This window comes from Somniosus microcephalus, chromosome 9, assembly GCF_052327205.1.
Source record: "Somniosus microcephalus isolate GS21.2 chromosome 9, FLI_Smic_1.0, whole genome shotgun sequence".
NCBI lineage: Eukaryota > Metazoa > Chordata > Chondrichthyes > Squaliformes > Somniosidae > Somniosus > Somniosus microcephalus.
Genome location: NC_140995.1, coordinates 251,243,158 through 251,257,148, shown reverse-complemented (window position 1 = coordinate 251,257,148; position 13,991 = coordinate 251,243,158). Strand labels below are relative to the sequence as shown.

The following is a 13,991-nucleotide window of genomic DNA, read 5'->3' as shown; positions in this document are numbered from 1 at the left end:
CCCCTATCACACCCTGCCCCAGTTAACACACACTCTAACCCCTCGCTCTCCCCAATCACACCCTGTCCCATTTAACACACACTCTAACCCCTCGCGCTCTCCCCGATCACACCCTGTCCCATTTAACACACACTCTAACCCCTCGCTCTCCCCCCGATCACACCCTGTCCCATTTAACACACACTCTAACCCCTCGCTCTCTCCCCGATCACACCCTGTCCCATTTAACACACTCTAACCCCTCGCTCTCCCCGATCACACCCTGTCCCATTTAACACACACTATAACCCCTCGCTCTCTCCCCGATCACACCATGTCCCATTTAACACACACTCTAACCCCTCGCTCTCCCCCCATCACACCCTGTCCCATTTAACACACACTCTAACCCCTCGCTCTCCCCGATCACACCCTGTCCCATTTAACACACACTCTAACCCCTCCCTCTCCCCCGATCACACCATCCCATTTAACACACACTCTAACCCCTCGCTCTCCCCGATCACACCGTGTCCCATTTAACACACACTCTAACCCCTCGCTCTCCCCGATCACACCCTGTCCCATTTAACACACACTCTAACCCCTCGCTCTCCCCGATCACACCCTGTCCCATTTAACACACACTCTAACCCCTCGCTCTCCCTGATCACACCCTGCCCCATTTAACACACACTCTAACCCCTCGCGCTCTCCCCGATCACATCCTTTCCCATTTAACACACACTCTAACCCCTTGCGCTCTCCCCGATCACACCCTGTCCCATTTAACACACACTCTAACCCCTCACTCTCCCCGATCACACCCTGTCCCATTTAACACACACTAACCCCTCGCTCTCTCCCCGATCACACCCTGTCCCATTTAACACACACTCTAACCCCTCGCTCTCCCCCGATCACACCCTGTCCCATTTAACACACACTCTAACCCCTCGCTCTCCCCGATCACACCCTGTCCCATTTAACACATTCTAACCCCTCGCTCTCCCCGATCACACCCTGTCCCATTTAACACACACTCTAACCCCTCGCTCTCTCCCCGATCACACCATGTCCCATTTAACACACACTCTAACCCCTCGCTCTCTCCCCGATCACACCGTCCCATTTAACACACACTCTAACCCCTCGCTCTCTCCCCGATCACACCATGTCCCATTTAACACAAACTATAACCCCTCGCTCTCTCCCCGATCACACCATCCCATTTAACACACACTCTAACCCCTCGCTCTCCCCGATCACACCCTGTCCCATTTAACACACACTCTAACCCCTCGCTCTCTCCCTGATCACACCCTGTCCCATTTAACACACTCTCTAACCCCTCGCTCTCTCCCTGATCACACCCTGTCCCATTTAACACACTCTCTAATCCCACGCTCTCTCCCCGATCACACCGTCCCATTTAGCACACACTCTAACCCCTCGCTTTCCCCGATCACACCCTGTCCCATTTAACACACACTCTAACCGCTCGCTCTCTCCCCGATCACACCATGTCCCATTTAACACACACTCTTACCCCTCGCTCTCTCCCGATCACACCCTGTCCCATTTAACACACACTCTAACCCCTCGCTTTCCCCGATCACACCCTGTCCCATTTAACACACACTCTAACCGCTCGCTCTCTCCCCGATCACACCATGTCCCATTTAACACACACTCTTACCCCTCGCTCTCTCCCGATCACACCCTGTCCCATTTAACACACACTCTAACCCCTCGCTCTCCCCCGATCACACCCTGTCCCATTTAACACACACTCTAACCCCTCGCTCTCCCCCCGATCACACCCTGTCCAATTTAACACACACTCTAACCCCTCGCTCTCCCCGATCACACCCTGTCCCATTTAACACACATTCTAACCCCTCCCTCTCCCCCGATCACACCGTCCCATTTCACACACACTCTAACCCCTCGCTCTCCCCGATCACACCCTGTCCCATTTAACACACATTCTAACCCCTCGCTCTCCCCGATCACACCGTCCCATTTAACACACACTCTAACCCCTCGCTCTCCCCGATCACACCCTGTCCCATTTAACACATTCTAACCCCTCGCTCTCCCCCGATCACACCCTGTCCCATTTAACACACACTCTAACCCCTCGCTCTCTCCTGATCACACCCTGTCCCATTTAACACACACTCTAACCCCTCGCTCTCTCCCCGATCACACCCTGTCCCATTTAACACACACTCTAACCCCTCGCTCTCTCCCGATCACATCCTGTCCCATTTAACACACACTCTAACCCCTCACTCTCTCCACGATCACACCCTGTCCCATTTAACACACACTCCAACCCCTCGCTCTCCTCCCGATCACACCCTGTCCCATTTAACACACACTCTAACCCCTCGCTCTCCCCGATCACACCCTGTCCCATTTAACACACACTCTAACCCCTCGCTCTCCCCCGATCACACCCTGTCCCATTTAACGCACACTCTAACCCCTCGCTCTCTCCCCGATCACACCCTGTCCCATTAAACACACACTCTAACCCCTCGCTCTCCCCCCGATCACACCCTGTCCCATTTAACACACACTCTAACCCCTCGCTCTCCTCCCGATCACACCCTGTCCCATTTATCACACACTCTAACCCCTCGCTCTCTCCACGATCACACCCTGTCCCATTTAACACACACTCTAACCCCTCGCTCTCCCCGATCACACCCTGTCCCATTTAACACACACTCCAACCCCTCGCTCTCTCCCCGATCACACCCTGTCCCATTTAACACACACTCTAACCCCTCGCTCTCCCCGATCACACCCTGCCCCATTTAACACACACTCTAACCCCTCGCTCTCCCCGATCACACCCTGTCCCATTTAACACACACTCTAACCCCTCGCTCTCCCCGATCACACCCTGTCCCATTTAACACACACTCTAACCCCCTCGCTCTCTCCCCGATCACACCCTGTCCCATTTAACACACACTCTAACCCCTCGCACTCTCCCCGATCACACCCTGTCCCATTTAACACACACTCTAACCCCTCGCTCTCTCCCCGATCACACACCGTCCAATTTAACACACACTCTAACCCCTCGCTCTCCCTGATGACACCCTGTCCCATTTAACACACACTCTAACCCCTCGCTCTCTCCCCGATCACACCCTGTCCCATTTAACATAGAAGATAGGAGCAGGAGTAAGCCATTTGGCCCTTCGAACCTGCTCCGCCATTCAATGTGATCATGGCTGATCATCCAAACTCAGTACCCTGTCCCCGCCTTTTCCCCATATCCCTTGATCCCTTCAGCCTCAAGAAACATATCCAACTCTTTCTTGAATATATTTAATGAACTGGCCTCTACTGCCTTCTGTGGCAGAGAATTCCACAGGTTCACCACTCTCTGGGTGAAGAAATTCCTCCTCATTTCAGTCCTAAATGGCTTACCCCTTATCCTTAGACTATGACCCCTGGTTCTGGACTCCCCGGCCATCAGAAACATCCTTCCTGCATCTAGTCTGTCCAGACCTGACAGAATTTTATAGGTTTCGATGAGATCCCCTCTCAATCTTCTAAACTCCAGTGAGTACAAGCCCAATCGACACAATCTCTCCTCATACGTCATTCCTGCCATCCCAGGTATCAGCCTGGTGAATCTTCGCTGCACTCCCTCCATGGCAAGAACGTCCTTCCTCAGGTATGGTGACCAAAACTGCACACAATACTCAAGGTGCGGTCTGACCAAGGCCCTGTACAACTGTAGCAAGACATCCTTGTTCCTGTACTCGAACCCTCTTGCTACGAAGGCCAACATACCATTTGCCTGCTTAACCGCCTGCTGCACCTGCATGCTTACCTTCAGCGACTGGTGCACAATAACACCCAGGTCTCTTTGCACTTCCCCTTCTCCCAATCTATTGCCATTCAAATAATAATCTGCCTTCCTGTTTTTGCCACCAAAGTGGATAACCTCACATTTATCCACATTATAGTGCATTTGCCATGTTTCTGCCCAATCACCCAACCTGTCCAAATCGTACTGGAGTTTCCCGACATCCTCCTCGCAGCTTACCCTCCAGCCCAGCTTTGTGTCGTCGGCAAATTTGGCGATATTACATCCAATTCCCTCGTCCAGATCATTAATATATATTGTGAACAGCTGGGGTCCTCGGACTGATCCTTGCGGTACCCCACTAGTCACTGCCTGCCACTCAGAAAACGACCCGTTTATTCCAACTCTTTGCTTTCTGTCCGCCAACCAGTTCTCTATCCAAGTCAATACCTTGCCCCCAATCCCATGTGCCTTAATTTTGCACGCTAATCTCTTGTGTGGGACCTTATCGAAAGCCTTCTGAAAGTCCAAATACACCACATCCACTTGTTCTCCCTTATCTATTTTACCAGTTACATCCTCAAAAAATTCCAGTAGATTAGTCAAGCATGATTTACCTTTTGTAAATCCATGTTGACTTTGTCCGATCCTGTCACTGCTTTCCAAGTGCTCTGCTATTACATCTTTTATAATGGACTCTAGCATTTTCCCCACTACCGATGTCAGGCTTACCGGTCTATAATTCCCCGCTTTTTCTCTACCACCTTTTTTGAATAGTGGGGTAACATTAGCTACCCTCCAATCCATGGGTACCGTTCCAGAGTCTATCGAGTTCTGGAAGATGATCAGTAGTGCATCTACTATCTCTAGGGCCACTTCCTTAAGTACCCTGGGATGTAGACCATCAGGCCCTGGGGATTTATCGGCCTTCAGTCCCATCAATTTTCCTAACACCATTTCCCTACAAATACTGATTTCTTTCAGTTCCTCCCTTTCATCAGACCCTATGTTCCCCGGCATCTCTGGCAGGTTATTTGTGTCCTCCTTTGTGAAGACAGAACCAAAGTATGTATTTAGTTGGTCTGCCATTTCCTTGTTTCCCATTATAAATTCCCCCGATTCTGACTGTAAGGGACCTACGCTTGACTTCACTAATCTTTTTCTCTTCACATATCTATAAAGGCTTTTACAGTCAGTTTTTATGTTCCCTGCTAGCTTACTCTCATATTCTATTTTCCCTTTCTTAATTAATCCCTTTGTCCTCCTTTGTTGACTCCTAAACTGCTCCCAATCCTCAGGATTATTGCTTTTTCTAGCCAATTTATATGTCCTCTCCTTGGACCTTATGCTATCCCTAGTTTCCCTTGTTAGCCACGGTTGAGTCACCTTTTTTGTTTTATTTTTACGCCAAACTGGGATGAACAAATTCTGTAGCTCATCCATTCGGTCTTTGAATGTTTGCCATTGCCTATCCACCGTCAACCCTTTGAGCGACATTCCCCAATCAATCCTACCCAACTCGCGCCTCAGACCATCGTAGTTTCCTTTATTTAAATTCAGGACCCTAGTCTCAGTCAACTACTTCATTCTCCATCTTAATGAAGAATTCGATCATATTATGATCGCTCCGACCCAAGGGGCTTCGTACAACAAGATTGCTAATTAATCCTTTCTCGTTGCATAATACCCAGTCTAAGATGGCCTGATCTCTGGTTGGTTCCTCGACATATTGGTCCAGGAAACCATCCCGTAAACACTCCAGGAATTCCTCCTCCACAGTATTGTTACTAATTTGGTTGGCCCAATCTATATGTAGGTTAAAGTCACCCATGATGACTGCTGTGCCCTTATTGCACGCTTCTTTAATTTCCCTTTTAATGCCATCCCCAACCTCCACCTTACTGTTTGGAGGTCTATATACCACTCCCACTAATGTTTTTTTCCCCTTAGTATTTCTCAATTCTACCCATACAGATTCCACATCAGCAGAGCTAATATCCTTCATTACAATTGTATTAATCCCTTCTTTAACCAGTAATGCTACCCCACCTCCCTTTCCTTTTTGCCTATCTTTCCTGAATATCAAATACCCCTGGATGTTGAGTTCCCAGTCTTGGCCATCCTTGAGCCACGTTTCTGTAATCCCAACCAAATCGTATTCGTTTACCTCTATTTGCGCAGCCAATTCATCCACCTTATTACAAATGCTCCTCGCATTACGACACAAAGCCTTCAGGCTTGTTTTTTTTTAACGCTCTTAGCCCTATTAGAATTATTATTTACTGTGGCCGCGTTTGATTTAAACCGTTGATTTCTCTGATTGCCACTTTTGTTTTTCTCCTTCCTATCTTTTGCTTTTATCCCTGTTTCCGTTTCCTCTGTCTCCCTGCTCAGGTTCCCAACCCCCTGCCATTTTAGTTTAAACCCCCCCGAACAGTGCTAGCAAACCTCCCCGCAAGGATATTTATCCCGCTCTGGTTCAGGTGCAACCCGTCCGACTTGTACAAGTCCCACCTTTCCCAGAAGCAGGCCCAGTGATCCAGGAAGCTAAAGCCCTCCATCCTGCACCAACTCTTTAGCCACGCATTCTTCTGACGAAGGAGCAGCGCTCCAAAAGCTTGTGATTTCAAATAAAACTGTTGGACTACAACCTGGTGTTGTGTGACTTCTTACATTTGTCCCATTTAACACACACTCTAACCCCTCGCTCTCTCCATGATCACACCCTGTCCCATTTAACACACACTCTAACCCCTCGCTCTCCCCGATCACACCCTGTCCCATTTAATACATGCTATAGTCCCAGTGACCTTACCTGTCCTGACCACACTGAATCCCACGAGGATCTGACACAGCAGCAGCTGCTTACTCAGGATCTCCTGCAGGTTCTCCTGCCCCGCAACCGAGAAACCCTAGAGAGAGGGACACAGTCAGAGAAATATACCCCCTCATGCAATGTCGAGGGAGCTTTACTCTGTATCTAACCCCATGCTGTACCTGCCCTGGGAGTGTTTGATGGGACAGTGTAGAGGGAGCTTTACTCTGTATCTAATCCCGTGCTGTACCTGCCCTGGGAGTGTTTGATGGGACAGTGTAGAGGGAGCTTTACTCTGTATCTAACCCGTGCTGTACCTGCCCTGGGAGTGTTTGATGGGACAGTGTAGAGGGAGCTTTACTCTGTATCTAACCCGTGCTGTAGCTGCCCTGGGAGTGTTTGATGGGACAGTGTAGAGAGAGCTTTACTCTGTATCTAACCCGTGTTGTACCTGCCCTGGGAGTGTTTGATGGGACGGTGTGGAGGGAGCTTTACTCTGTATCTAACCCGTGCTGTACCTGCCCTGGGAGTGTTTGATGGGACAGTGTAGAGAGAGCTTTACTCTGTATCTAACCCGTGCTGTACCTGCCCTGGGAGTGTTTGAAGGGACAGTGTAGAGGGAGCTTTACTCTGTATCTAACCCGTGCTGTACCTGCCCTGGGAGTGTTTGATGGGACAGTGCAGAGGGAGCTTTACTCTGTATCTAACCCGTGCTGTACCTGCCCTGGGAGTGTTTGATGGGACAGTGTAGAGGGAGCTTTACTCTGTATCTAACCCGTGCTGTACCTGCCCTGGGAGTGTTTGACGGGACAGTGTGGAGGCAGCTTTACTCTGTATCTAACTCGTGCTGAAAGAATACATATTTCCAATTCAGGATAGTGTGTGACTCGGAGGGGAACTTGGAGGTGGTGGTGTTCCCATGCGCCTGCTGCCCATGTCCTTCTAGGTGGAAGAGGTCGTGGGTTTGGGAGGTGGTGCCAAAGAAGCCTTGGCGAGTTGCTGCAGTGCATCTTGTAGATGGTGCACACTGCAGCCACGGTACGCCGGTGGTGGAGGGAGTGAATGTTGAAGGTGGTGGATGGGGTGCCAATCAAGCGGGCTGCTTTGTCCTGGATGGTGTCGAGCTTCTTGAGTGTTGTTGGAGCTGCACTCATCCAGGCAAGTGGAGAGTATTCCATCACACTCCTGACTTGTGCCTTGTGGATGGTGGAAAGGCTTTGGGGAGTCAGGAGGTGAGACACTCGCAGCAGAATACCCAGCCCCTGACCTGCTCTTACAGCCACAGTATTTATGTGGCTGGTCCAGTTAAGTTTCTGGTCAATGGTAACCCCCAAGATGTTGATGGTGGGGGATTCGGCGATGGTAATGTCGTTGAATGTTATGGGAAGGTGGTTAGACTTTCGCTTGTTGGAGATAGTCATTGCCTGGCACTTTTGTGGTGTGAATGTTACCTGTCACGTATCAGCCCAAGCCTGAATGTCATCCAGGTCTTGCTGTGTAGAGGGAGCTTTACTCTGTATCTAACCCTGTGCTGTACCTGCCCTGGGAGTGTTTGATGGGACAGTGTAGAGGGAGCTTTACTCTGTATCTAACCCGTGCTGTACCTGCCCTGGGAGTGTTTGATGGGACAGTGTAGAGGGAGCTTTACTCTGTATCTAACCCGTGCTGTACCTGCCCTGGGAGTGTTTGATGGGACAGTGTAGAGGGGGCTCTTGACGTGGCTCTCTCGCACCTACCCCATCCGCCATCAGGAAGTGAACGCCTTTCCGCTCCGTGTTCTCCAGCACGAAGCGACGGAATTCGCTGATATTCTCCGGCCGAGTGATGTCACCATCGCCATCGACACCCCCCTCACCTGTGGATGAGAGAGAGAGTGAGAGGCAGAGATAGAGAAAGACAGAAACAGAGACAGACAGAGGGAGAGACAGACCTTATCCCAGCCATGATCCTGATCCTGACCCCAGCCATGATCCCGACCCTGACCCCGATCCCAGCCACGAACCCGACCCCGACCCCAGCCACGATCCCGACCCTGACCCCAGCCACAATCCCGACCCCGACCCCAGCCACGATCCCGACCCTGACCCCAGCCACAATCCCGACCCCAGCCACGATCCCGACCCCTGACCCTGACCTCAGCCACGATCCCGACCCTGACCCCAGCCACGATCCCGACCCCTGACCCCAGCCACGATCCCGACCCTGACCCTGGCCCCAGCCACGATCCCGACCCTGACCCTGGCCCCAGCCACGAACCCGACCTCTGACCCTGACCCCAGCCATGAACCCGACCCTGACCCCAGCCAGGATCCCGACCCCTGACCCTGACCCCAGCGACGATCCCGACCCGACCCCGACCCCAGCCACGATCCAGACCCCTGACCCCGACCCCAGCCATGATCCCGACCCCTGACCCCGACCCCAGCCACGATCCCGACCCTGACGCCAGCCACAATCCCGACCCGACCCCGACCCTAGCCACGATCCCAACCCTGACACCAGCCACGATCCCGACCCGACCCTGACCCCAGCCAAGATCCCGACCCCTGACCCTGACGCCAGCCAAGATCCCGACCCCAGCCATGATCGCGACCCTGACCCCGACCCCAGCCACGATCCCGACCCCGACCCCAGCCACGAACACGACCCTGTCCCCAGCCACAATCCCGACCCGACCCCAGCCACGAACCCGACCTCTGACCCCGACCACAGCCACAATCCCGACCGACCCCAGCCACAATCCCGACCCGACCCCCAGCCACGATCCTGACCCCTGACCCCGACCCCAGCCACGATCCCGACCCCTGACCCCGACCCCAGCCACAATCCCAACCCTGACCCCAGCCACGATCCCGACCACGATCCCGACCCTGACCCCTGACCCCAGCCACAATCCCGACCCTGACGCCAGCCACGATCACGACCCTGACCCCGACCCCAGCCACGATTCCCAACCCTGACCCTGACCCCAGCCACGATCCTGACCCTGACCCCGACCCCAGCCACGATCCTGACCCTGACCCCAGCCATGGTCCCGACCCTGACCCCAGCCACGATCCCAACCCCTGACCCCAGCCATGGTCCCGACCCTGACCCCAGCCACGATCCCAACCCCTGACCCCGACCCCAGCCATGATCCTGACCCTGACCCCGACCCCAGCCACGATCCTGACCCTGACCCCAGCCATGGTCCCGACCCTGACCCCAGCCACGATCCCAACCCCTGACCCCGACCCCAGCCATGATCCTGACCCTGACCCCGACCCCAGCCATGGTCCCGACCCTGACCCCGACCCCAGCCACGATCCCGACCCTGACCCCGACCCCAGCCACGATCCCGACCCTGACCCCTGACCCCAGCCACGATCCCGACCCCGACCCGACCCCGACCTCAGCCACGACCCCGACCCCTGACCCCGACCCGACCCTGACCCCAGCCACAATCCCAACCCTGACCCCAGCCACGATCCCGACCCCTGACCCCAGCCATGATCCCGACCCTGACCCCGACCACGATCCTGACCCTGACCCCAGCCACGATCCTGACCCTGACCCTGACCCCAGCCACGATCCTGACCCTGACCCTGACCCCAGCCACGATCCTGACCCTGACCCCGACCCCAGCCATGGTCCCGACCCTGACCCCAGCCACGATCCCGACCCTGACGCCAGCCACGATCACGACCCTGACCCCGACCCCAGCCACGATTCCCAACCCTGACCCTGGCCCCAGCCACGATCCCGATCCTGACCCCGACCCCAGCCACGATTCCCAACCCTGACCCCGACGCCAGCCACGATCCCGACCCTGACCACGATTCCCAACCCTGACACCAACGCCAGCCACGATCCCGATCCCGACCCCAGGCCCGATTGCAACCCCGACCCCGGCCACGATCCCGACCCCGACCACGATCCCAACCCCGACCCCAGCCACGATCCCGACTCCAGCCATGATCCCGACCCCAGCCATGATGCCGAGCCCTGTTCTTTACTCACCGTAGTACGGCTCAAATAACTCGCTCGAGGCTGCGAAGAAATCCTCCATTTTGAAGTCGTTGGGCCCTTTTAGCGTCATCCCAAAGCCCTTGGCGTGCCACCGCTTCCGCCACAGCACGTACTCCGAGAACCCGCCTGGACCTGCACACACATCGGCAAAGTACAGCAACTCGCCATCCTTATCCCGAACCAGTGGCTTCTGGGGAACAGTGAGCATAATTCAACACAAGGCACCAAACACAGCTCGAAATTACAGAGAGAGCGAGAGACACACAGCTCGAAATTACAGAGAGCGAGAGACACACAGCTCGAAATTACAGAGCGAGAGACACACAGCTCGAAATTACAGAGAGCGAGAGACACACAGCTCGAAATTACAGAGCGAGAGACACACAGCTCGAAATTACAGAGAGCGAGAGACACACAGCTCGAAATTACAGAGAGCGAGAGACACACAGCTCGAAATTACAGAGAGCGAGAGACACACAGCTCGATATTACAGAGAGCGAGAGACACACAGCTCGAAATTACAGAGAGCGAGAGACACACAACTCGAAATTACAGAGAGAGCGAGAGACACACAGCTCGAAATTACAGAGAGCGAGAGACACACAGCTCGAAATTACAGAGCGAGAGACACACAGCTCGAAATTACAGAGAGCGAGAGACACACAGCTCGAAATTACAGAGAGCGAGAGACACACAGCTCGAAATTACAGAGAGCGAGAGACACACAGCTCGATATTACAGAGAGCGAGAGACACACAGCTCGAAATTACAGAGCGAGAGACACACAGCTCGAAATTACAGAGCGAGAGACACACAGCTCGAAATTACAGAGAGCGAGAGACACACAGCTCGAAATTACAGAGAGGGAGTGACACACAGCTCGAAATTACAGAGAGCGAGAGACACACAGCTCGAAATTACAGAGAGCGAGAGACACACAGCTCGAAATTACAGAGAGCGAGACACACAGATCGAAATTAGAGAGAGCGAGAGACACAGCTCGAAATTACAGAGAGCGAGAGACACACAGCTCGAAATTACAGAGAGCGAGTGACACACAGCTCGAAATTACAGAGAGCGAGAGACACACAGCTCGAAATTACAGAGAGCGAGAGACACACAGCTCCAAATTACAGAGAGCGAGAGACACACAGCTCGAAATTACAGAGAGCGAGAGACACACAGCTCGAAATTACACAGAGCGAGAGACACACAGCTCGAAATTACAGAGAGCGAGAGACACACAGCTCGAAATTACAGATAGCGAGAGACATACACCTCGAAATTGGAGTGCGAGAGACACACAGCTCGAAATTAGAGAGAGCGAGAGACACACAGCTCGAAATTAGAGAGAGACACACAGCTCGAAATTACAGAGAGCGCGAGACACAGCTCGAAATTACAGAGAGCGAGAGACACACAGCTCGAAATTACAGAGAGCGAGAGACACAGCTCGAAATTACAGAGAGCGAGAGACACACAGCTCGAAATTAGAGAGAGCGAGAGACACACAGCTCGAAATTACAGAGAGCGAGAGACACACAGCTCGAAATTACAGAGAGCGAGAGACACACAGCTCGAAATTACAGAGAGCGAGAGACACAGCTCGAAATTACAGAGCGAGAGACACACAGCTCGAAATTACAGAGAGCGAGAGACACACAGCTCGAAATTACAGAGAGCGAGAGACACAGCTCGAAATTACAGAGCGAGAGACACACAGCTCGAAATTACAGAGAGCGAGAGAGACACACAGCTCGAAATTACAGAGAGCGAGAGACACACAGCTCGAAATTACAGAGAGCGAGAGACACACAGCTCGAAATTAGAGTGAGAGACACAGCTCGAAATTACAGAGAGCGAGAGACACACAGCTCGAAATTACAGAGAGCGAGAGACACACAGCTCGAAATTACAGAGAGCGAGAGACACAGCTCGAAATTACAGAGAGCGAGAGACACACAGCTCGAAATTAGAGAGAGCGAGAGGCACACAGCTCGAAATTAGAGAGCGAGAGACACACAGCTCGAAATTACAGAGAGTGCGAGAGACACACAGCTCGAAATTAGAGAACGAGAGACACACAGCTCGAAATTATAGAGAGCGAGAGGCACACAGCTCGAAATTACAGAGAGCGAGAGACACACAGCTCGAAATTACAGAGAGCGAGAGACACACAGCTCGAAATTACAGAGAGCGAGAGACACACAGCTCGAAATTACAGAGAGCGACAGACACACAGCTCGAAATTACAAAGAGCGAGAGACACACAGCTCGAAATTAGAGAGCGAGAGACACACAGCTCGAAATTACAGAGAGCGAGTGACACACAGCTCGAAATTACAGAGAGCGAGAGACACACAGCTCGAAATTACAGAGAGCGAGAGACACACAGCTCGAAATTACAGAGCGAGAGACACAGCTCGAAATTACAGAGAGTGAGAGACACACAGCTCGAAATTACATAGAGCGAGAGACACACAGCTCGAAATTAGAGAGCGAGAGACACAGCTCGAAATTACAGAGAGCGAGAGACACAGCTCGAAATTACAGAGAGCGAGAGACACACAGCTCGAAATTACAGAGAGAGTGAGAGACACAGCTCGAAATTAGAGAGAGCGAGAGACACACAGCTCGAAATTACAGAGAGCGAGAGACACACAGCTCGAAATTACAGAGAGCGAGAGACACACAGCTCGAAATTACAGAGAGCGAGAGACACACAGCTCGAAATTACAGAGCGAGAGACACACAGCTCGAAATTACAGAGCGAGAGACACACAGCTCGAAATTACAGAGAGCGAGAGACACACAGCTCGAAATTACAGAGAGCGAGAGACACACAGCTCGAAATTACAGAGAGCGAGAGACACACAGCTCGAAATTACAGAGTGAGAGACACACAGCTCGAAATTACAGAGAGCGAGAGACACAGCTCGAAATTACAGAGAGCGAGACACACAGCTCGAAATTACAGAGAGCGAGAGACACACAGCTCGAAATTACAGAGAGCGAGAGACACACAGCTCGAAATTACAGAGAGCGAGAGACACACAGCTCGAAATTACAGAGAGCGAGAGACACACAGCTCGAAATTACAGAGAGCGAGAGACACACAGCTCGAAATTACAGAGAGCGAGAGACACGCAGCTCGAAATTACAGAGCGAGAGACACGCAGCTCGAAATTACAGAGAGCGAGAGACACACAGCTCGAAATTACAGAGAGCGAGAGACACACAGCTCGAAATTACAGAGAGCGAGAGACACACAGCTCGAAATTACAGAGAGCGAGAGACACACAGCTCGAAATTACAGAGAGCGAGAGACACAGCTCGAAATTACAGAGAGCG

At 52.7% G+C, this 13,991-nt stretch overlaps 1 protein-coding gene across 1 annotated transcript in view; it reads right to left on the bottom strand.

The window, feature by feature from the left end:
* Positions 1–13,991, bottom strand: part of cmtr1 (cap methyltransferase 1) — a 155,269-nt gene that overhangs the window by 46,338 nt on the left and 94,940 nt on the right. Inside the window, 3 exon segments of the mRNA XM_085998153.1 lie at positions 6,633–6,729; positions 8,369–8,487; positions 10,632–10,830. Coding sequence (XP_085854279.1) covers positions 6,633–6,729; positions 8,369–8,487; positions 10,632–10,830 — 415 coding nt within the window.